Source organism: Polyodon spathula, chromosome 27, assembly GCF_017654505.1.
Source record: "Polyodon spathula isolate WHYD16114869_AA chromosome 27, ASM1765450v1, whole genome shotgun sequence".
NCBI lineage: Eukaryota > Metazoa > Chordata > Actinopteri > Acipenseriformes > Polyodontidae > Polyodon > Polyodon spathula.
Genome location: NC_054560.1, coordinates 9,325,531 through 9,348,030, shown reverse-complemented (window position 1 = coordinate 9,348,030; position 22,500 = coordinate 9,325,531). Strand labels below are relative to the sequence as shown.

Below are 22,500 nucleotides of genomic sequence, written 5' to 3'. Positions count from 1 at the left end.
TAGATCTAGATTAAACTGAGCTGATCTAGAATATAACAGACCAAACATTGCTGTCTCAAAGCCGGTTTACACAGTGGCATGCACACCGAGATCCCTGTAGCAAAATCTCAATGCAAACTATTATAGAGGCTGGAAGGTCCTTAAGATATAGCAGCTTACTACAAACAAGCTCACCTTCTCTCAGGATCAACCAGACAGACAGTTCTCGGGTGCAGGGGTCGTGCAGCTGGTATGTACCTTTGCTACCGCCCATCAGACAGACAGGCCGCCCCCTCTGTTCTCAGGTGCTGGGTACCTACCTGTGCTGTCGTCCATCTCTACCAGGATCTTGCTGCCGGTGGAGGCGCTCCTCTGGTGTGGGAGGAGACAAGGCTGCAGACACTGGAGACCCCCAAGCCTGCTGTGCACACCCAGACGAGACAGCCTCTAGATCTCTGTGTCTTGATCATAACTGGATTAGCCCTTTAAAACGTCAGCTATACATTTTTGTAGAGCACATTTACTACTGCAAAGAAATGAAACAAAACTAGCAATATCACAATAAACTAATGCAGTTCTACAAAATATTACCATTTCTGATATATAAATATACTGTATTTATTTATTTAAACGTGTAATATAACGTGTACGTAGTCCTATAAAATAGCTTGCTTGCATGCAACCAATCAAACGAACAGTTAATATGTTGTCCAGTGTTGACCTTTGTCCTAATTTCTAAACACTATCGCCTCGTTCGTCTGACAACAGGCGTGGGAAAGAAAACCGGTGACCAATCAATGAAGCGCGTTATTATGAAACGCAGTCGTTGCTTTTAAAGTTTACTTTTAATCTTAAATCAGCTTTTGTTTATGCTGCACATACCTGAGAGGGCGCGCTTCGCTGAATGCTTCAGTAAGCTTGCCATGCAGGAAACCGACTAAAGAAAGGACTGGAGAAGAAAAGCTCAATGCGTGCTGCATATTGCCCTCTACCGGAAATATTACACATTTAAATCTGTTCTTCAAATTCACCCGCAGTGTTCCGATTTGTGCGCCAGAGGGCGGTAGAACTCTTCCATTCCATTGAAGCGTGTTCTTGTTTTACTTCTTGCTTCAGTGCAGTCACTAACGCAAAGTTTTGAACCAGTGGCTTGTTAAAATAAACTGTTCCATGCAATGCTAACAAGAGGAGCATTTGTTCCATGCGCGGGATGTTAATCTCACATCCTGAATTTCTAGTTTTGGAAACATTTACAGATATTTGTTCTCTTTTAAGAGGCTGCCAGCTTCATTCTGTGTAGAGAATTTGGGAGCATTACTTACTGCAACAAACAAGCGTTCAAATATACAGCAACGATTGCCAGCAAGATTACAACCGATTAAGAAAATCGTCAATTTACAAAGAATGAAAAAGAATCGTGTTCCGATGCTAACACTGAATTGTGTCTCCTCTGTATCGGTGTGACACCCCTCCAGGTGTTGTGCATTCAGGAGCTGCCGCCTTGATAGGGGGTCACGATGCAAGCCTTTCAGCATGCTTCTCTGACACCTGTCACCAGGATGGATCAGTGAGAGACAGTGTGACCCTCCCACTGCCTCTCAGGGTGACCCTACCATAACCCCCCCGGGGGCTTCGTAAAGGGGAGCTGTGTACAGTGTAATACAGGGGCATTGGATTTGATATAATCTACTCTAATTTTGACTGAGATGCATTGAAAGGGCTGTGTGTGGAGACTGAGCCAGCTTCCTAATTCATTAAACACCTGGATGGTAGAAACAGATGAAATGCAATGGACATGAGGTCCAGTAGTTATACAAAGCATACCTCTGTTTCCACACTGTGCTCCTGGCAGTGCACACACAGCAACAGCCTCCCTGTGAGCATGTGAAGGAAGGTGGAGAGAGAGAGAGAGAGAGAGAGAGAGAGAGAGAGAGAGAGAGAGAGAGAGAGAGAGAGAGAGAGAGAGAGAGAGAGCCCTCCTGCTCCAGTGGCGTCTGCAGAACTCGTCTAACTGAAGCTCAGCCTCCTTGCTTCCGTTCTGCACCCTGGGAGGAATGCAGACCCCTTTTGAGATGGGGTCACGGGCAGATCTATTAATCAGAGCGACCACATATACACCTCACACTGGCAGGCTTCTTTGAACAGGGTTACAAGAACACACCAGGCCTGCATTAGAGGCAACATCCTCCCAGCAAGGGACAGTGTGGTGCAGGGCTGCCCCAAGGCCAGACTGATCCCTTCACAGTCTAGACTGATCTTCCTCTCTCGATCTGAGTGACACCGACGCTCCGCAGTCTACCGCAACCCTTAATCCCAGTTTCCCAGAGCTGAAACATGATGTCACTCTACAAATGCCCTTGAAGTGTCACCTGCCCAAGTGACACAGAGGAAGCAGCTGCTCAAACACTTTTATTGCCTTGCCTTGTCTCTGTTGGTGTCTGTAATACATAAACTATCACACAACTTTTAATTCCAGAATCTGGGCAATATAATTTAGCCGTGCCTGCCCATGTCCTGGTGTCTCAGCATCAGAGAAGCGGACCCTGCTTTCAATCAAGCCCTGATGTTTTATTAACATGTCCCTCGCTTTCCAGGTCAATGACACCTAGCTTACTGACAGAAACTCTGTGCACTCGATGGAGCCAAAACTTTTATATTTGGACCTACAGTACAGGCCTTGATAGCAAAGTGACTTTGTCTCGTCAGATGAAATCAATGCGGTTCAGCACTGAAGGGTTTCCTTCTGCAATTGACAACCCCAATCGATTAGTCACGTCTTGATTCAGGATTGCACTGGGAGCGTCTGGACCAGCTGAGCTGCAAACCTGTATCAGCTCAGGTTGCATTCTACACTGTGCAGCCCTATGCAAGGTGGACCCCTGTGGGGGCAATGAGATTAGATTAGGAAGATCAGTGGAGCTCAGGAATGAGAGGAAAGAGCCAAGTGCTATTGTACTGCTACTGACCCAAGCCAGGGCATGCTGCAACCTTCTGCTGGTCTCTGCTCTTTCCTCGCTTGTGAACTCTGAGACCATCAGGATAAGTCACTGCAGCCAGACCAGAGCGCCAAGGAGATACAGAAGCAGGTCGACACGGCAGTGCTAGAGCTACCAGGGATAGAAATCTCCTATTGCAGAGCAGTTTCAGCCATGCCAGACTTTACTTCGAGCTTGATTAGCCCTAGTGCACAGGTGCAAAGCTCAGGTGTTTCTTATTAAGCATAATAAAAACCAGGTATGGAGCAAGTGAGTTCTGTATTCTAATGATGACGCTTTTTAAAAATATTGTGTAATGGTGTCAAACCGTACTTGCAAAAAAATTACAAACTGCTTCTACTGCACAGGCTATCAGTCATTTCATATTATTATTATTATTATTATTATTATTACACCGCGATGGGCGCTGGTTTTGGAATATGCAGCAAGTCGAACTACATTTCCCAGCATGCGCTTGCTCCGAGCACTTTGGTCGCGGCGCTTTTGCGTAGTCAGCTTTTGCTTCACACGGGTTAGGGGGTTCCCTTTGCCGTGGGAGTCTGTCTCCTGAACGCGTACAGGGGTGGTCGCTGTTAATGGGGAGCGCCTGAAACCGTCGCCCAAAAAACAGAGCCGAACCGGATCTCTGCTCCTCGACAGCATGGCTAACGTCACCAAGAAAGTGTCGTGGTCCAGCCGGGACGAGGGAACCGGAGAGAGCACTCCGCTCCTAAACGGAGCTGGCAAAGACACTGCGGGGTACTCCAGACAGGTATAGATAGGAGGAGGGGTCGCGGAGGGGACCGGGGTGATGGACCGGGGTGATGGACCGGGTTCCTGGACCGGGGTGATGGACCGGGTTCGTGGACCGGGGTGATGGACCGGGGTGATGGACCGGGTTCCTGGACCGGGGTGATGGACCGGGTTCCTGGACCGGGGTGATGGACCGGGGTGATGGACCGGGTTCCTGGACCGGGGTGATGGACCGGGGTGATGGACCGGGTTCCTGGACCGGGTTCAGCACAGAGAGAGGGGGGGGCTGCCTGCTTTCTCTAGCCCAGCAGATATTATCACAGCTGTACATCACTCGTGACAACATGGCATCCCATAGCACAGGCGTTTGTCGCAAGTATAGCGAAAACAGAAGTCCGGTCGTAGTTTGAGAAACAAGAAGAGCTTTTTGCACATTCGTTGTGCAGTTATTGCGCTGGTGCTATTATTATTATTATTATATTATTATTATTATTATTATTGTGTTGTAGCGTATTCATTTATAATAATATACAGATCGCTAACTGCGTCCACAAGCATTTCCAAGCTAAACTAACGACACGACCCTTTAGTTGAAGTGACTGTTTCGTGTTAAGCTGTGTCCTGGTGTCAGCCACCCACTCGTAAGTATTTGAATTTAATTTTAATACAGAAAGCTGTGTGGTCGGGGAAACACGTTCTGTACATAGGTTCACTTTTTTGGGTCACTTTGACTACATTATACCCACACCTCTGCCAGTTGCAATTGTGCTACCGGTGCTGACGACCCCCCCACACCCCACACCCCAGTTCATCCCACAGCTGCTCCGCAGGTTTCCTTGAAGACCCGCCTCATACAGTGCAGATTCCAGTCACAGCAGAGCCCTGCTGATGTGCTTGCACTCCACAAAGAGGAAGCCTTTGACTGGAACTTCTGCTTTGCCAGCCTGCCTGTTCCCGAAAGAGATTAGGCAAGAAGAGTAGGGGCTCCTTCCACCCCCGTGTGCTACAGCAACTGTAGGGAGTCTGGAAACCACGCCTTGAGACTTTAAAACCATTTTAATCAAGAACATGTGCCTTTGGGAAACTTCTGGCTTTAAAAATATGTGTTTTGATAAGTTTTCAGTTACAGTGCAGCAGGGTGAGCTCCAGACTAACACACAGGACCTGGAACGGACCCCCTGTATGTAGCGTCTTCCGCATTCTGATTCACAGGTTCTTCAATAGCCTTTGTGTAAACATTACTGCAGTGATTGAGGAAGTTAACTTGGATAGGATATTTTATTGTCTCAGCACTGAGAAGCACTGGTGGTTGTGCTACATGTACAGTATTAGTGGTGTAACTGAATTCTGAGGCTTCAGAATTAAATCAGCTTGTTCATTTTAGTTGTGCAATTTGATTGTACAGGGGATGTTGCTGTTGATTGTGTTAGTGACGGGGGTAAAGATGCTGCACGCTTTCCCATTTCCACGGTAGGACAAGCAGGGAGTCTCTGTGTCTCGTCTGTAGCTTGGTGTTTTTAAATGTGCTCCTGGATTCCCGTAGACTAGGAGCTGCAGCCCACAGTGTGCCAGCGATCTGTACTATCGCAGTATATCCATCTCCTGCAGCAGCCACAGGGCTCCAAGACAGAGTTTTCCAATTTGTCAGAAGGCGCAGTGGCTTGAAAGTCCTGGAGCAGTTCTAGGCACTTTAAGGAGTTTTAGCAGAAAGCTGTCCTTAAAGGGGAGAGATCGTGCAGGGTGTAGATCAGATCATATCTCCACCAGCTCCTGTCTAAGAACAGTGCTACTGTTTTAACTGATTGGGTTTGTGGTGTACTGCCTGTGTGCTCAGTGCAGGAACTGACTCAGCAGTGGCTGATATTTAACCAAGTGACAAGTGTGTCATCAGCAGAGAGTGCTTCATGAAGTGTGTTATGCGCCGCGGTTCCATAGGGAGTGTACAGTGTAGTGCCGAGTTCTTTTTGTTCCGTTCAAGTGTTCTAATTCGGCAATGATCCATATAGGAGGACTGTGTTTGCCCTGTTCAAGGGTCTTATCTTTGAAACTGAGACAGCTTTGCACAGCAGAATACAGCATGTTTAACGGCTGTCTTGTCATGCCATTGGCATATAACACGGGTCACTGACCGTGGAGAGTGTGCAGAATGGTTCTGCCGAAATCCAGATTATAAACCAGAGTTTTTAACACGCATGCAAAAGCACTAGAACACTTGCTTTGTCTTGGACAGGGGGGTGTTCTCCCTTGAAAGCGAACCACACTCCATTGTAACAGCATGTGTCCTGTGTGGAGGCTCGATGAACTGGCGACGAAAAATGATTTAAGATGATATTTAAAAATAAGAGCCCTGCCCTTTTTTTTTCTTCTTTTTTTGTTGTTGCTGGTGCCATACCACAGATGTAGGCGGGTAATTGTAGTACTTTTAGTTTTCAACTTTAACATAGATACAAATAGTATTAAAAAAAAAAAAAAAAAAAAAACTGCAGGTTTTTTGTATAATTTTATCGTTGCTTAATTTCTGTTTTAGTTGAACGTATGTATGGATTTATTGATTCATGTATTTATTTGTGTGCTGTGTTTCTTGTCAGTTTTCGAATTCCAGTATTTTGAGGAGGCTGAGTTCCGTGGATCTGGATGACCAGAGCAGTGGGGTAAGTCTGTGGTAAATCCCAATGGAACCTCACAGGATTCCTGGGATCCAGTCTGAAATACTTGTTGCTGTGTGGGGTACAGACATGCTCGTATGTGTTGGTGTTTTACTGTTTCGGTTGTTGTCTCTTGTTTCCTCTCTACACTGATGCATTCCCGGATAAATATCAAGGTTTTTGATGTCTCATGTTTATGTGTGTTTTTCTATTTTATGCAGGACGCAGAAACAAGTCCTCTGAAAGAAATCCCACACAATGAAAAACTCCTTTCCTCAAAATATGAGGTAAAAAATCAAATAAATACTGTGGAATCTTTTCTTTTTGTTTGTTTTTGTAGTTACCTCATTTGCGTCTACAGCTAGCTACCCTCTAATGATAATGCCGGCTGGGTTGGAAGTAAGACTCCTGTTGCAGAGCGGTTTCCCCCAGTCCAGGTTTTACAATGAGCCTGATTAGCCTCAGAGTATTGGTAACAAGCTCAGGTGTGTCTTAATCTCCTAGTAAAACCAGAAATGGATCAAACTGCTATGCAGTTTATTATTTCCATCCCCTCTGTAGTTAAGTGCAGTGATATTTCAATCTGTGGCTCTTCAGACCTGTTGAAAGTAAACAAATGGATGACTGTGTTTCAGAGCCTGGATTATGACAACAGTGAGAACCATCTGTTTCTGGAGGAGGAGAGGCGGATGAGCTCCCTGGTGAGGGAATCGGAGTGGTATTACACTGTCTGCATGTTCGAGTAATGTCCTTCTATGCACTGCGTGTTCACACAGAGGGCGCTACAGTCCTCCGAAGGTCACAGCGCCACCTGCTAGAGGGATTGTGGGGTAGTTCTTAAACGGCAGCATTGACGCATTTGTCTTTATTTTTTATGTCATTCCTGGTGAATTGAAAACCCAGACCTTTAACATGACCATTAAAAATAAAAGAAATAAATACTGTATCGGTTTGAAAAAGCCCATCCTAATAAAACAGAGAGGCCCGTCTTTCTCTCTAGTCAGTGCTCATTCTAAGGGGTTTTGTTTTGTGCAGGAGTTTCGCATGCTGGAGATCAGCCGTTGGGTGGTGTGTGCTCTCATTGGCATCCTCACTGGCCTCGTCGCCTGCTTCATCGACATCGCGGTGGAGAAGCTGGCTGGGGTCAAATACAATGTAGTCAAACACAGTATCCTTTGAGACCTCCTGGGCAACCTTCTGCAGTGTCTTTTTCATGGAGAAGTCACAACATGTGTGTGTGTTTCTCTTTGTTGTATCTATTTTTACAAAAACCATTGCTTTACATGCTGTGTGTTCTCTGGTACAGAACCTCACTGAATGAATGCAGTGTTCCTTTAACAAACCCCACCAAGATATCGATACATTCACTGTAGCTGGCGGTCTCTCCATATCGCTCATACTGTGGGCTGCTGTCAACGCAGCCATCGTCATGGTCGGCTCTGTCATGGTTGCCTTCTTTGAGGTAAGGCTGAGCTTTCTGTGTTTACGTGGCTCTCTGTACATACCCGTCATCTAGCAGTATCTTCACTGTTCTTGAGCTTCTTGAAAACCACCAATAGGTATAGTATGCCAGGGATGGCAATAGGACTATGCAGTTTCACACTTGCCAGGTTTTTAATACAAGCTTGAGTAGTGTTGGTATCTGAAGCTCCGCATGTTGCTATCTGCGAGCAGTTGGCATGTACCCCCCACCCCCCCCCAAGCTGTTCTTTGCTAAACCCATAACTTCCTTTCATAGCCTGCAGCTGCTGGAAGTGGCATCCCCCAGATAAAGTGCTATCTCAATGGAGTGAAGATTCCCCATGTGGTTCGGCTGAAGGTGAGTCCTAACTAAGGCTACATGAGTTGACTCGTAAGTTGCAGACCATGAGGCTTCAGAGCAATGACAGTGGCTTGTGTGCTGCATTCATCACGCTAATCTTGACACTAGATCTTTATCTTCATCTAAAAAGTAAGTGATAAGTAAGTGCCTTGCTGAGTGACGGCTGTAGCGTAAATGTCATGTTTCAAAATGCCACAGCAGTGAGCTCGAAGAATCCTAGATATTGTAAGACTTAACTGTTGTCATAATTTTGTTTTGTTTTCCAGACTCTCGTTATCAAAGTGTTTGGAGTGATCTGCTCTGTAGCTGGAGGTCTTGCAGTGGGAAAGGTGAACACCTTACTGTCAGCTACAAAACTAAGATAGATCCTGGTGGATAAACTCCAGGGTAAAGTCCAGGAGGCTTCTGCCTTTGTGCCTTCTAGCTTTATCTTTAAAAATGCCTGCGGTTTGTGTGTTGTAGGAAGGGCCGATGATCCACTCCGGAGCTGTTATAGCTGCTGGCATTTCCCAGGGCAGATCCACGTCTTTAAAGAGAGATTTTAAGGTTTGTAAATATCTGTGTGTGTTTGTGTATGTTTATATAGAACACTCTGTTACTGTATAGGTCAACGTGCCTCTTCTCTAGCCTGACTGCCCTGCTGTGCTCTGTGTTTCAGATCTTCGAGTACTTCCGCAGGGACACAGAGAAGAGAGATTTTGTGTCGGCAGGAGCAGCTGCCGGAGTGTCAGCTGCATTCGGTGCCCCAGTCGGTAAGAGCCAGAATCCATCTCCGCATCATAGCGGCACAGGAGCGGGCGAGTGTCTGTCCGCAACGCTATGGAAGATGCTGTGCACGGCACGTTGAGTGTGGATTCGCCAGCAGGATACGATCAGATTGCGTCTAACGGGTTTGTTTTGGGGCTTTTTAGGTGGGGTGCTGTTCAGTTTGGAGGAAGGGGCTTCATTCTGGAACCAGATGTTGACGTGGAGAATTGTAAGTAACCGTTAAAGAGCCCAGTTCAGTGCTCTCGCTCTGTACCGACTTCAATCCCAGAACCTTTTGATATGTTTTTTTTTATTTTATTTAAAATAGTAAGGGTGTAAAGTGGTCCAGGGGTTCTGGAGGCCTGGCTTAGACAGTGTCATTCTCCAGTGGTATTAGCACACATCCCAAAATGGCAGCGCTGTTCATGATGATTTACAGCGTGGTTTAAGAGAGAGACGGGGTGTTCCGCTCAGGGTTGCAGGATTGAAACTTTTGCCGACACTGTGTCCGTAGCCAGCATCACATTCCCTCACATTGAACCATGTCCACAGACCCAGGGGTGTCCAGGAATGAGGCACTGCGTTGGGTGATCAGCTCCCCGGTGATCAGCACCAGAACTCCGAGGTGAAGAAACGCGCACAGGTTCTGCACGGAGCAGCGCGTCACTCTGAGTTCCAGAGGGCTAATGCAAACTCTCCTTTCTGTTCAGTTCTTTGCGTCCATGGTGTCCACGTTCACCCTGAACTTCTTCTTGGGTATCTACCATGGCAAGGTGGGAGACCTGTCGAACCCGGGTCTCATCAACTTCGGGAGTTTCGAGAACGAGGTGAGCAAGCGAGCCTGTGTTAACGTGGTCTGGAAGGCATAGCTTTGCACCGGAGTAATCAAGGCTTGAGTTTTGATTGAAGCCTTAAAATTGACACACACCAGGAAAACCTTGTTCAGTTGTACCTGTGTGCGCTGACTGTAAGTTATCTTTTTTTTTTCAAAAGATAAAGAGGCTTCTGTTTTCTGTCGGTGGGACTGTTGAAATGTGTGTTCTCTAGTTCCTCTTCCCCGGACAGCTGTGTGTTGTCAGAGTGCTCCGCAGCAGTGCAGGGCCTCTCGGAGTCTGAGCTGCTCTCCTGGTGGCGTGTTTTTGACAGCGTTTCATTGTTTTATAAAATATTATATCCCTAGATCAGAGTAGAGGGGGGTGTCATTTTCACTGACTGTGTGGATTTACAACACTTGCATGCACATGTCTGAATAGCCCTTAACAATAAATATATTGTAAACCAATAAAGAAAGGGTTTCCTAAAGTGTGCTTTCCAGGATCTGAAGCTGCCCCAGAGCAGCATCAGACTGACTGGTCTGCCACAAGTGCTTATTGTTGTAACTCTGTAGCTTTTTTGGCTTCTAGGGACCCTTGCTCTGTGCGGGGTTATTCTCTAACTCAGATTTCCAGTAGATCTGTCTTAGCTCTGCGTTGATTTGCACAGCTGGGTTTTTATTGCAGTTTTTGTCCATTTCTTTTCCCATGCATTTCCCACAGTTTACAATGCGCACCTTTCTTTATCTTTTGTAACACACAGAGTATTGTGTAGATTGTATGCTGAGTGTCTGTTACATTTGCAGGCCATGGTGTACAACATATACGAAATTCCTGTCTTCATATTGATGGGGGTGATGGGTAAGTGGTTTTGTTTTTATTGTTTTGAAATCTTTAGGTTTCTCCCCTTCCAGTTTTTAATACAAGCTTGATTAGCCACATTGTGTAGGTAACAAGCGCAGGTGTGTCTTATGAAACTTGTAGTAAAACCAGGAATGGATCAAACTGCTATGCAGTGGGAGTCTTGTTTTCATCTGTTTATTTCTATCTCTGGCATGCATCACTGAGTGCCAATTATAACAAAAAAGCTGGTGTTTTAGTCAGAAGGACTGTGCTGTTATGTTACTCAGTCCTTCAGTGTATACGACTCGTTTGTTTGCTGAACGCTGTCTCTTGCTTTGTTCTCCAGGTGGCATTCTCGGAGCAATCTTTAACACCTTCAACTACTGGCTGACCATCTTCAGAATCAGGTGAGCTGCAGAAATAGAAAAGGTAACGTGGATAAGTGAATAGAAAGTCTCTAATCCAATAGAGCGCAGCCTGTGTGTGTCTAATCCTGTGTATGTGTGTCTCTAATGACATTTGTCTCTCTGTGGGAAGTATTAAAAAACAGTAAAAGAATATCTGGCAGGCTTACTACTGGACTGCTGAGTTCCGGCGCTCTCTCGTATCCACAGCTAGCTGTTTATAAGCATGGTTTGGTGTAGAAGCGGCTCCAGCTGTCCTGGTCACCCTTGTGTCTATGTCCCTTCCCAGGTATATTCACCGGCCCTGCCAGCAGGTGATGGAGGCTGTGCTGGTAGCAGCTGTGACAGCCACCGTTTCCTTTGCCATGATTTACTTCTCCAATGACTGCCAGCCTCTGGGGGAGGACCAGGCAGAGTATCCCTTGCAGGTGAGCTCTCTTCTGCATCCTGCTACCTTCAAGCGGTATCCTCAGCGGTGGAACGCCATTACAAAGCCTTCGCTCTAGTGTGCAGTTTGCACCACAGGGAAAATGTTACTGTTAAATCCTGGTAAACGTTTCTTTTGCAAGTCCTCATACATCTCGTTCTTCAGCTGTTCTGCTCGGACGGGGAGTACAACTCGATGGCCACAGCTTTCTTCAACACACCAGAGAAGAGCGTGCGAAGCCTGCTTCATGACCCTCCAGGTCAGTCAGTTAAGACGGTGTTGCATTCAACTCAATAAGCAAACGGTGACAATCATTCTGTAATGCATCCGGGTAAGTAAAGGAACTCGTGGGTAGAATGACCCCGTTGAGGGTTTTACAGGAAAGAGTCCTGAGCAGCATGATGACTTTAGCAGGTCTGCAGGCAAGAGCGTCCCAGCTGGGGCCTCCTCTCTGACCTCGCTCCCTGGGCGTCTCAGTCAGCAGCCAGGCGCAGGGCGGGATGTCGAGATGGCTGCGTCTGTCACTTCAGATGCTTCCTCATTTTGTACAAAGCTGAGCAAAATAAACAAATAAAAGGGAAAGAAAACATCACCTTAGAATCTAACATTCCCAACACAGGAGGAAAGGAAAGAACAGAGCTGCAAGGTCTTGATTAGACTGCTCTCATGGAGTACAATGGTAATATAGAGGGTGTCTGAACTTATTTCTGTGAATCCCCCATTGGTAACCCTGCCTTTAGGATGAACAGGGGACTCTTTCGTTCGAAGCAGTAAAGTACAAGGGTCTCTAAGATTATTTCCATGTGTGTATATAATCATTCTAAGGTCCTACTTTGCATCCAGATCCATGTTGTAATCAATGTAATCTCTGAACATTTGTTGCCTTTTTTCTCACAAAGCTGAAGCGTATCCTGATTAAAGGTGTGATTGTGTGTTCCAGGCTCCTACGACCCCCAGACCCTGGGCCTCTTCACACTCAGCTATTTCCTACTGGCCTTCTGGACCTATGGACTGACCGTGTCTGCAGGATTGTTCATCCCCTCTCTCCTGACCGGAGCAGCCTGGGGCAGGCTCTTCGGGATCTTCCTGGCCAAAATGTCAGACGGATCTGTGAGTGTGGAGAGTGGCAGAGGCAGGGCAGGGTTGTGTGTGTGTTTTGTTTTTTTTTTTTTGTTTTTTTTTTTTTTTTTTTCTCTCTTGGTACTTATGTGGATCTTTTCCTGAGCTCTCACAACACAGATTACATGGAAAATAAGCTGTCAAGATGTATTTTGTGTTTTGAAAAGTCTTTATTCTTGTTGCCAAGCAAGCGTGGTGCAGGTATGTACAGCGCAAACAATACAGAGTACAAAAGAAAGGAAACTTTGAACAGTCTAGGTTTATTTTCTTAACTAGTGTCACTCAGCTTCACTTCACAGTACTGCTATTCTTTTTTATAGTGTCTATTAAATATGTACTACATCACCTTAGCTAGTTGCTGTTTGCTGTGGTAAAACACCTGCAAACCGAAGCCGTTGGCAGTCTTGCAAATGTTTTTTATTACCAGTTTGTTTGTTTAACAGCAGTATGATTGAAGTGGAATATTTCAAGATTTCGTCTTCAGTCTGCTGTTTACGTGCGGGGGCGTTTCATCCTGAACTACTGAACACGCGATAGTGCTAAACTAAAAGTGGCTTTGAAAAAAAGCTGAATAATTTTGTGGTTCTTAATATTTCTGCACATAAAGTATCCCAAAAGAGTGCTGAAGGAAAAAAAAAAACATGCATTTTTAAAAATATTTGATAGCTGTTGTCTTTCTCTCATTTGTTTCCCTCTTTGATTTCTCGGCGTGTCTCAGATTTGGGCTGATCCTGGGAAGTACGCATTGATTGGAGCTGCAGCTCAGCTTGGTGGGTCATCTCTTTACTTCACATATTCATTCATGCATTCATGCATACAAACACACACTGGCACACACATGCATGAGGGACCATGTGTTTACTGTAAGCAGCAGTCCTGTTGTAGCACAGGCACAGCAAACTGAAGGATGATCCTTGCACAGAGGACTGGATTGCATCACATTATACAACCTCATCAGAAGCTCCTTTGATTTGTACTCTACGCTTTTGACTGACAACATAAGAAAATGTACACGTGACATATTAAGTGGTCATATTGAAAGGGATCTCTGGTTGACGCGGTGCTTGATTCGTCTGTCTGGTTTTCTCTGCAGGTGGGATCGTTCGAATGACTCTCAGTCTGACTGTCATCATGGTGGAAGCGACGGGAAATGTCACCTACGGCCTTCCCATCATGCTGGTGTTGATGACCGCGAAAATAGTCGGCGATTACTTTGTGGAGGTGAGAGCTGAGCAGTGGAGCCCTGATGAGAGGCCGTTACTGCCTGGGTACCATCTGCAGGAGCCTGGAGTCCCATTCTCTGTGCTGTGCTCCCCTTGGCTTAACATGCTGTGTGTCTCTCTGTGTGTTCCAGGGCTTGTATGACATCCACATTAAGCTGCAGAGTGTCCCATTCCTGCATTGGGAAGCCCCAGCCACCTCCCACGCTCTCACTGCCCGGTAAGAACCACAGGAAAGCAGCAGCAGCCGGCATCCAAAACCCTTTCCCACTCGGAGCAGTGTGCAGCGCTCTTCCCCAGATCCGTGTGCAGGTCCACACTGACTCTGTGGCTCTCCCAGAGCCATTCAATCTGTGGTTCAGTTCAGCAGCACCCTGCCTGCGGTGCTCCAGTGTTGGGGTTGTGTTTTTCCTAAGCTTTGTTTCCGTTGCTTGTTTCGTGTTTGCAGGGAGGTGATGAGCTCTCCAGTGACGTGTTTCAGCAGGTTAGAGAAAGTGGGCAACATCGTGGATGTTCTCAGTAACGCAGCAATGAACAACAACGGCTTCCCGGTGGTGAGCGAGTTCAGTGCCAGCGCCGAGGTGGGTTTACCAGGACACACTCAGCTGCATGCAGGTCCGACAGCCGTTTGAGATGAATGTCTCATCATCGTTTCTTTTTTTTAAATATATTTCAGCCTGGAAGACTCTGTGGTTTAATTTTGCGGTCACAACTGATTGTTCTTCTGAAGCACAAGGTAACAAAATCAATAAGTTTTGTATGATGAGAGCGGAATCTCTTACACAGTGCCTGTCAGCTGCATGCACAGTAATAGCTGCATGCATTATTTGAATACGCACGGTGTATTCTGCATCTGTTGGTGGGCTATATGTAGGTTTGCTTTTTGGGTGGCGGGGCTTGCTGTTTTGTGACGCCGCCTCTCTCTCCTCCCAGGTGTTTGTGGAGAGGGCCCACTCCAGCCTCATTCAGAGGAAGCTGCAGATGAAGGATTTCCGGGACGCCTACCCTCGCTTCCCCCCGATCCAGTCCATCCACGTGTCCCAGGATGAGCGCGAGTGCATGATGGACCTGAGCGAGTTCATGAACCCCACGCCCTACACTGTGCCCCAGGTACAGCACTGCAGCTCCAGTGTATTCATTATACCAGCGTGCATGGGCACTGCAGACAGCGTCATGTCATGGGAGATTAAATCAATCTGAAGCAGAAGGGACTCGTGATAATGTGTTGTATGCAGGTATCAAGATGTCCCTGCATCCAAGAAGCTTTTACAGACGTGCAGACAATGTCTTTCTTGCTTGTGAGAGTGAACGCTCCCCTTTCCCTGTCGCTGCAGGAGACCTCCCTGCCTCGTGTGTTCAAACTCTTCCGAGCTCTGGGGTTGAGGCACCTCGTAGTGGTGGATGAGGAAAACAGGGTGAGTAGAGCAGTGAAGAGGCTGGCAAGCTGTCTGTGGGGGTGGGGGTGCAAGTCGCTGTCACTGCCTGCATCTCTCCATGTCTGTCTGTCTGTGTGTGGGTTTCTATCTGTCTGTGTGTGTCTGGATTTTCAAGATTTAATGAATCTAAGGCTTGTCCAAAACCAGATGAAAATGAATGTCCAGCACAGTTCCAAGCTGTGAAAAATCTAGACGACTGCAGATAAAATCATTCTGTTTTTTGTTTTGTTTGTTTACATTGCATTATATAGCGAAAAGCACATAGTCATTGAATGTTATCGTTGCTTAAAATGCCAAAAATCTGCCGTCGGTATATATAACATTTATAGCTTTGTGATGGAATAACAATGACACAGCCCTTTGAATTTGTGTACTTGATTCATGAGAAGCTGCCTTTGTGACTGCAAGGGGACAGCGAGGCTGTCCTGTCAATTGCACCATGAAGCAGCCGTTTCTCTTCTCACCTGCAGGTCGTGGGGCTTGTGACGAGGAAAGACCTGGCCAGGTATCACCTGGGCAAACATGGTCTGGAGGAGATGCAGATCTCACAGACGTGAGGCCCGGGGCGTGCTGTCGGCATACAGGGAGAGAGAGAGAGAGACTGAGACTGAGAGAGAGACTGAGAGAGAAACTGAGACCGAGAGACTGAGAGAGACTGAGACTGAGAGAGAGAGAGAGAGAGACTGCCCGGCTGCAAAGAGACTGGCTTCAGCACTCACATGGAGCTGTAGGGCTGGGGGGGTTCTTCCAGTTAGGAAACGTTGTAATGCCTTACAAGTGCCTAAAACCGTCATCCTTAAAAACATGTGTTTTTACTTTTAAAAATAATATTAGAACTTTTGAGTTTTCCCTTTTTTATAATGTCGCTAAAGCTGTTTTTCTGTTGTATTTTGCACAAGGAGCTAGGTTTATTAATTGTGATTTTAATAAACTTTTTGAATATATATATATATATATATATATATATATATATATATATATATATATATATGTAATGCTGTGTATTGATCAAGGTCCTTGCCTTTCTGATCTGGTAGTCTGAAAAGGCACTGGGTTAATTCCTACTGAACGAATTTAAACAGAACCTGGACTTACCAGGAGTCAAATTACAACAAGCTGGAAAACACTGCTCATAAGTAAAGCGTTGATAAAGGTTGCACTGCAGATTGTCCAACACTGCCCTTCTTCTAAAAGCCTGTGGCCTGTTCGTTTCAGTTATCCTCTTGTGTGGTCCGAGTGCAGAGCTGGGAACAGGTCCCCAACACTCCAGTTGCCATAACAGCTCACTTGAGAGTGAGGTTGGATATGTGTGCGTCATGTGCACGCCCTTCAGTTTGCGTGCCATGCTGTATGTTGCATTGTATTGCATTGTATTTTTGTGGCGTTACAGTGTTTTAGCGGACCGTGGACACCAAAGTGATATTAATATAATAATGGAATTGCATATAGCACCTTGTTAATAATAGTTCATGTGGTAATGAGATTACGTTTAGGTTGTATTGAACTTCGCATCTTTCTGTGTCAGTTTACTCCCAGGTCTGTGCTCTTGCAGATTGCTGTGTGTCATTATTATTATTATTATTATTATTACTATTATTATTATTATTATAATATATGTTTTTTACTGGATTTTATACCTTGATTATGTGCACCAATAAAGCTACTGATTATTAGAAATAAACGTGCCTGTTGGATTTAACTAGAGCTATTACACTGAAAATGCTTAGAACATAAATAAAATATGCATTAGCTGTTTAGAGATGTTATAAGAGCCCAGACCACGCTACTGTTTCCAGGCTGAGAAATCTGCGGTGGTTTGCTCTTCACTCTCAGGACAGAGTATTACTGGAGAAGCGCAGGCATTTGAATCTGATAGTCCTGAAATGCATCCGTGGCTGTTCTGTGAATAGGAATGATGGCCCTTTAATCTCACAGCTGTACGCGGAGAGGAATGTGTTTTTACAAGCATTTCAGATGCGTTTACCAAGGTTGCTGAGCTACTGAGTGTCCCTGGCTTTTAGCAAGCATGATAAACACGATCATTAGTGACGGGCACGGAGAGGGAGAGTGACAGGATGAGGTCTTATCTGACGTCTTCTTTAAAGGTCAGGCTGGAAGTGTCAGTACGACTCCTGCAATTGCAACACAGTGACATGTCATCATCTCCTGGTGCATACGCACCGGACCGGAGGCAGCCACTTACAGAAACGAGCCACAGTCCCAGCTGACCCTTTGAGAAGAGCCCAGCCCTGCGCACACCGCAGGGCTTTGGGTGTAACTCTGCAGTGGTACTGAGACAATGCCTGTAACGTTTGGGCAGCAACTTTTACATTTGCAATAGGACCGTCTCTGCTGATTTTTACAGACAGAGTTACACGTTTGGTTTCCATACCTTTGCTGTATAAAGGTCTGTGTTTCCACAGTGCCGCTGTTTAGTTGGTTTTTGCAGATTTTCAGTTTATGATTGGAAGATGTTGTCAGAAGCGAGTCTTCAGTCTCCTCGGAGTCGTCAGGTTTGAGTGTTGCACTGAACCACAAACGAAGCTTGTCATCAAATTCACTTTTGTTACAAAATTGTGAATTTTATTTTTTGTGGGGATCAAACTGACAGAAAAGCACCCTGTTTGTTTGCTATTATTTTTACAAAGAGCTTTTTAATTTGGTTAAAAGGTTGATGCATGAGTCAGTCCAAATAAGGGTGTTTGTGTAGGGACTGATTAAGCCTCTTGTATACAAACACATGAAAATCACCTACGGAAATAAAGCTAACGAGAGAGTACGTGAACGACACCTTCCTCAAACCAAGCTGCCTGTCTATTGCTGTATATTTACAATCAGTTTATTCTGCTCAGAGAATTGGCTTTTGTTTTCCATGTTCAATATATGTAATATGTATGTTTGCAGAAAAAGCCTTTGGAAATTGACAAACCATCCAAGCTGGTTTGGCAGATTCAAATAAGATTAAGACAGCAGGGTGTGTCCAGTGTGGGGTTATTTATTCAGTATTTAAGTACATGCATTCAATATTTTATCAGTCAGTGATCCTGTTTCATTGAGAAGTCTTCTCTTGTCGGCTTCAGTGCGCTCGGCTCTTCGCTGTTGTCTTTCGGTTTTATTGTATCTGGTTTCTTAAAATGACTTGGCTAAAATGTACAGAGGCAAGGGCTTCGAGTGCCTCACTGCTAGTGTAACAGCAGTGCTGGCTCTGTCTTGCCAGTGCAAAGAGGAGACTGCAAGAATCAGAAACATTGCTGCAGGAAGGAGCAAATTCTTGCTATTTTTTATTCCCTTATTTTCCCTTCAAAATAGCATCCTATATCTATACGATTTCCTTCCCCTTCTCCTGCGCTTCAGCGCCAAGCCTTGTACCTGCAGAGCTGCATTGACTGCAGGCGCAGGAGTAAACACAGTGTGTCTGCTCTCCTAATCCTGATCATTATCACCTTTCCCAGCTCTGCTTAGAAGGGGATCTGCAGGGTCTCTCTGCTGCTGCACACTGTGGTGGTGTGCCGTTGTCTTTCACTACAGAAGAGAAGAGGGGATCGACGACCTCTTCACCTTCCCCATCTCGCTCTGTCTTATCTGGTTCTTGTTTCTCGCATCCTCTTCCAGGATTTGAGGTGACGTTTTGGTCTCTGCTTTACTTTCTCATACGTATGCATACGGGCCAGTGTTCCAGGACTTTGCTGCAGAACAGAGCTGCAGTCATGTTCCCAGGCATACTTTTCACATACATTCGGCACTTAAAACACACACAAACGCTGTGCGGTACACGTACTAGAACAATGCTCAAGCAGTAGGACATAACCCTGCAAGGGAGGCATTTGTAAATCACACATGTATTATTAAGTTAATCACATATACTGCGCTCCCCCTTCTGCCTTTGCACGTGCTCGGCGGCCCCCGGCTTCACATACCTCTGCAGCCCGAAGCTGAAGAGTTCTGCCAGGGACCCCAGCTGCTGGATGTTGTCCTGGCTGCAGAGGGCTGTCAGGGCATGGGGAAGTTGCTCCTTCGCCTCCTCCTCACGGCCCCTGCTCTGAGCCACCCTCATCAGGTCTGCGTAGTAGCGCTCGCGCCCCGACCGGCCCGCAGCGGAGAGCCTGTCCTCGTAGATCTCACAGGCGTCAGGGTCCTCCTCCTTGCTCTTCTTGCCGAAGTACCTCTGGATGTCACAGTTGATGAGGTCTGCGAAGCGCAGCAGCTGGATTGTCCTCTCCGTGGTGCCGTGGGAGCTGTGCTGGGGAGCCGCAGCGCCTCCTGCACCCTCCTCCTCCTCCTCCTCCAAGTCCTCCTGCTGCTCAGTGAGGGTGTAGAAGGGGTGCTGGAAGGCCAATCTGAAATCGGTCAGGTTTCGAATGACCCCGGCTGTCATTGCTTTTAACAACGAAAACCTCTGTAAATTGAAAAATGAAAAAGAGAAATCAAAACATCTTTATCGTGTTTATGCACATGTGTCTCAGTGGATTTCTTGCTGGTTGTTTTGTGGAATGGTAATGTCAACTGGGAGACGTGTCAAACTGGTTTCCAGAGTGACCTGAGCTGAATTCAAACCCGAGCTTTCACAGGGGAAAGGTGCTAAAGGCTAGTGAATGACACCCCCCCCCCCCCCCCCCCACACGTTTAATGCAGTTGCTTCTGATAGTGATGCTTAGATAGTGATAAAGCTTTGAAGTTTACATGCATGGAGCAGAACAATGAATTAAGCAAACCCAGTCTGTATGGACCATAAATTATATTGGTGCTGTGTAACTCCAAGCATAAAGCATTGACAGCTGCTTACAGAGAGCAAAGCTCTTTACTTCTCTCAATATTTAATTGTTTTTCAAATATTCCACTGATGAAGGCCCTTGCCAAAACTTTTTGTCTTTTTTTTTTTTTCTTGTAAAATCTAAGCGTTACCTTGCAATCAAAATCAATTTTATACAGGCATTAAAAATATCGGCGATCCATTCATAATACCTGCCTGCTTACTGTTACCAGACTCCTAACCAACACGAATTCATTCTGAACAGCAGCTTGCTTTTAATGATGACCTCTAAATTTGAATTCAGTGACTAGCTGTTTTACTGCTTTATTTAAGAATCACATTATTCCTTCTCAAAGTTAATTGCAGTAAATTAACGTTTTCCCCATGCTTTTACAACCCCTTCCAGTTTTTACCATGCTTTTATAATGCTTTACTATGCTTCACTACACCCCTGTGTGCTTTTTACCACAGCAAACTTCTGCAAGATGTTGAAGGAAGACTTGTAATTAAATCGAAATCCAGGTTTGGGTGACATAAACTTTGTAGAGCACAGCTTTAAATTCAATAAGCTTGTACACCCAGTAGCTACTGTTCTTTATAAATCCCAGCTCTAGAAAAGAAAACCATAAAAAATGCATCAAAGAGTTTGCAGTGCTGCTATTGTAAGGACTGTGCATTAATGAGTCCGGAGCAGGCGTGCGTCTCCCTGCCTCCCCCCGCCCCCTTACCTTGGTTTTACAGCAGTCGCACAGCTGAGCTGGTCTCTGTGCCTGCTTGTCGATCCTCTCACCTGTGTATTTATAGCAGAGCGCGGGGCTGCCTCTCTGACAAATATTTGAATGCAGTATTGTAACAGTAGACTGGGCAAATAGAGCATTGGTTTGTTTTAGCAACCAGGGAACACTGGAGAGAGGGAAGAAGGGGGCGTAAGGTAGACTTCACCTTAATGGCCCGAGTGCCAAGGGATTTTCAGGTGCTGTTCCTGTAAACCCTGCTATTAAACCTGCTGCCCAGATGCCAACCGGTCTCCTGCTGGCGATGCCTTATCACTCTGCCTCCGATCCGGGGTTCAGATCAAGGATAAGGCCAGATAGGAGTCGAATTAAATTACATGCCATTTTGACTCCTGGAGTAGGTTCCTTTTTAAAAGCGCAGCATGCTTATTACAGAAGTCAAGTTGTTAAAGAGGGTCTCTTGCCAAAAATGAACACAGGAGTATATGATTAGATCTTTCCACCACTTGCTGAATTAATGAAAGCCATAAAAAAGACCTGCTTGTAGGCAAAAAAAGCAGAAGTGTTTTTTTGTTTGTTTTGTTTTTATAAAGATTACAGGTTAGGGTAAAATATACACAGGGGTGGTAATCTGTGCATACTGTACACAGTGCTATTTATATTCACTTAGCTGACAAAGTTGTAATGAAGCTGAACGGGTGACTGCTGATCAAAGTGTGCTGCATTGCTGCTTATTGAAGCTGAAGACTTGTGTAACCTGTCAGACTCGTGCTACAGAAGCCTACAACCCACAGCAAGCCGACAGCTCCTTCAATCACAATGTGATTTTACAGGCAGGGCAAAGGTACTGTGTTTGAAATGCTGCAGGACTTTAGGGCTATCAGACGTATATTTGAAACGTATTTAGGCGGTGTTATTGTTTACCTTGCATACCAAAAAATGTGTTTATGAAAGTAATTCTGACTGAATGTAAGAACTTGCACAAGGCACTATGAATTTCTGTCTAATGGGTGATTATTAGCCAACCTTGTAATAATAAAGCCACTAATGACCTAACGCTGTAAGATGGAGCATACGTTCTACCGTATGCTGCCCTGAAACAGCTCCTAGCCCTTCATTCTAATAAAAGCACCCTGCGCCCATCTCCCTGCCTTATCACTGCCTCACATTCTGCCTGCTCCCCTCTGCATGCTTGCTTTTTACCCCCCTTCCATTTTAAGGCTTTTTGCCACTAAATATCATTGAGACCTGGGACGAGCACTGCAGTGTTGATTGGAGCAGATGAAACCCAATAGCTGCAATATGGCAGCACTCAAGTGCAGGTACAATCAATTACACGCGTCGTTAGGCAGGGGCGGACACGGTCGCACGAAGTGGTCCTGCGTTCACTTAGCTGCTGTGTAACTCCATAGTGCTCTGGGCTGGGCTGTTATGCAAGCTACATGAATACACAGAATAATGGGATTTAAGCCTTAGGATCATTGCCTTGCTGCATGACTCACTTTCGGTTCAGCTTCAGCTCACAGACGGATGGCCTGACATTCTCCTCTAGAATCTTCTGATACAATGCAGAATTCATGGTTGTGTCAATGATGGCAAGCCGTCCAGGTCCTGAGGCAGCAAAGCAGCCCCAAACCATCACACTCCCACCACCGTGCTTAACGGTTGGGATGAGGTTCTTCAGTTCGAATGCAGTGTTTATTTTTCGCCAAACATAAAGTTTCTCATTGAGGCCAAAAAGTTCTACCTTTGACTCGTCTGTCCAGAGAACATTGTTCCAGAAGTCTTGTGGATCATCTATGTGCTCTTTGGTGAACTTCAGACGGGCAGCAAT

The 22,500-nt window shown here is 45.7% G+C and overlaps 3 protein-coding genes across 3 annotated transcripts in view; 1 reads left to right on the top strand and 2 right to left on the bottom strand.

Moving 5' to 3' along the window:
• The window catches only part of LOC121301219 (enoyl-CoA delta isomerase 1, mitochondrial-like), a 7,936-nt gene extending 4,922 nt beyond the window's left edge, over nt 1–3,014 (bottom strand). The window contains exons 1-3 of the mRNA XM_041230362.1: nt 2,946–3,014; nt 300–426; nt 175–179 (exon numbers count right to left, since the gene is read on the bottom strand). Of these exons, the coding sequence (XP_041086296.1) occupies nt 175–179; nt 300–426; nt 2,946–3,014 (201 nt within the window). The remainder of the gene's footprint in view (nt 1–174; nt 180–299; nt 427–2,945) is intronic.
• A 460-nt stretch (nt 3,015–3,474) lies between these two features.
• Nucleotides 3,475–16,859, top strand: LOC121301424 (H(+)/Cl(-) exchange transporter 7-like). The gene is made up of 25 exons (XM_041230810.1): nt 3,475–3,726; nt 6,296–6,358; nt 6,574–6,639; nt 6,988–7,053; nt 7,388–7,520; nt 7,705–7,814; nt 8,091–8,171; nt 8,441–8,503; nt 8,637–8,720; nt 8,833–8,926; nt 9,086–9,150; nt 9,632–9,748; nt 10,540–10,594; nt 10,923–10,983; nt 11,270–11,408; nt 11,573–11,666; nt 12,348–12,517; nt 13,245–13,296; nt 13,620–13,747; nt 13,881–13,966; nt 14,195–14,327; nt 14,423–14,482; nt 14,680–14,856; nt 15,081–15,161; nt 15,653–16,859. Exons 1-25 carry the CDS (start codon nt 3,616–3,618, stop codon nt 15,737–15,739), a joined length of 2,376 nt encoding a protein of 791 aa, XP_041086744.1. The 5' UTR covers nt 3,475–3,615; the 3' UTR covers nt 15,740–16,859.
• Nucleotides 16,860–16,924: 65 nt separating this feature from the next.
• LOC121301425 (protein PERCC1-like) lies at nt 16,925–22,219 on the bottom strand. The gene has a single exon (XM_041230811.1). It carries the CDS (start codon nt 19,555–19,557, stop codon nt 19,033–19,035), a length of 525 nt encoding a protein of 174 aa, XP_041086745.1. The 5' UTR covers nt 19,558–22,219; the 3' UTR covers nt 16,925–19,032.
• Between the last annotated feature and the right edge of the window lie 281 nt (nt 22,220–22,500).

What these genes read in the sequence shown, in the direction of transcription:
- LOC121301424 (XM_041230810.1), top strand. Translation starts at nt 3,616, where the DNA reads ATGGCTAACGTCACCAAGAAAGTGTCGTGGTCCAGCCGGGACGAGGGA. An exon ending in AGAGGCGGATGAGCTCCCTG is followed by an intron (nt 7,054 to 7,387) that starts GTGAGGGAATCG and finishes TGTTTTGTGCAG; the next exon opens with GAGTTTCGCATGCTGGAGAT. An exon ending in TCATGGTTGCCTTCTTTGAG is followed by an intron (nt 7,815 to 8,090) that starts GTAAGGCTGAGC and finishes TTCCTTTCATAG; the next exon opens with CCTGCAGCTGCTGGAAGTGG.
- LOC121301425 (XM_041230811.1), bottom strand. Translation starts at nt 19,557, where the DNA reads ATGACAGCCGGGGTCATTCGAAACCTGACCGATTTCAGATTGGCCTTC.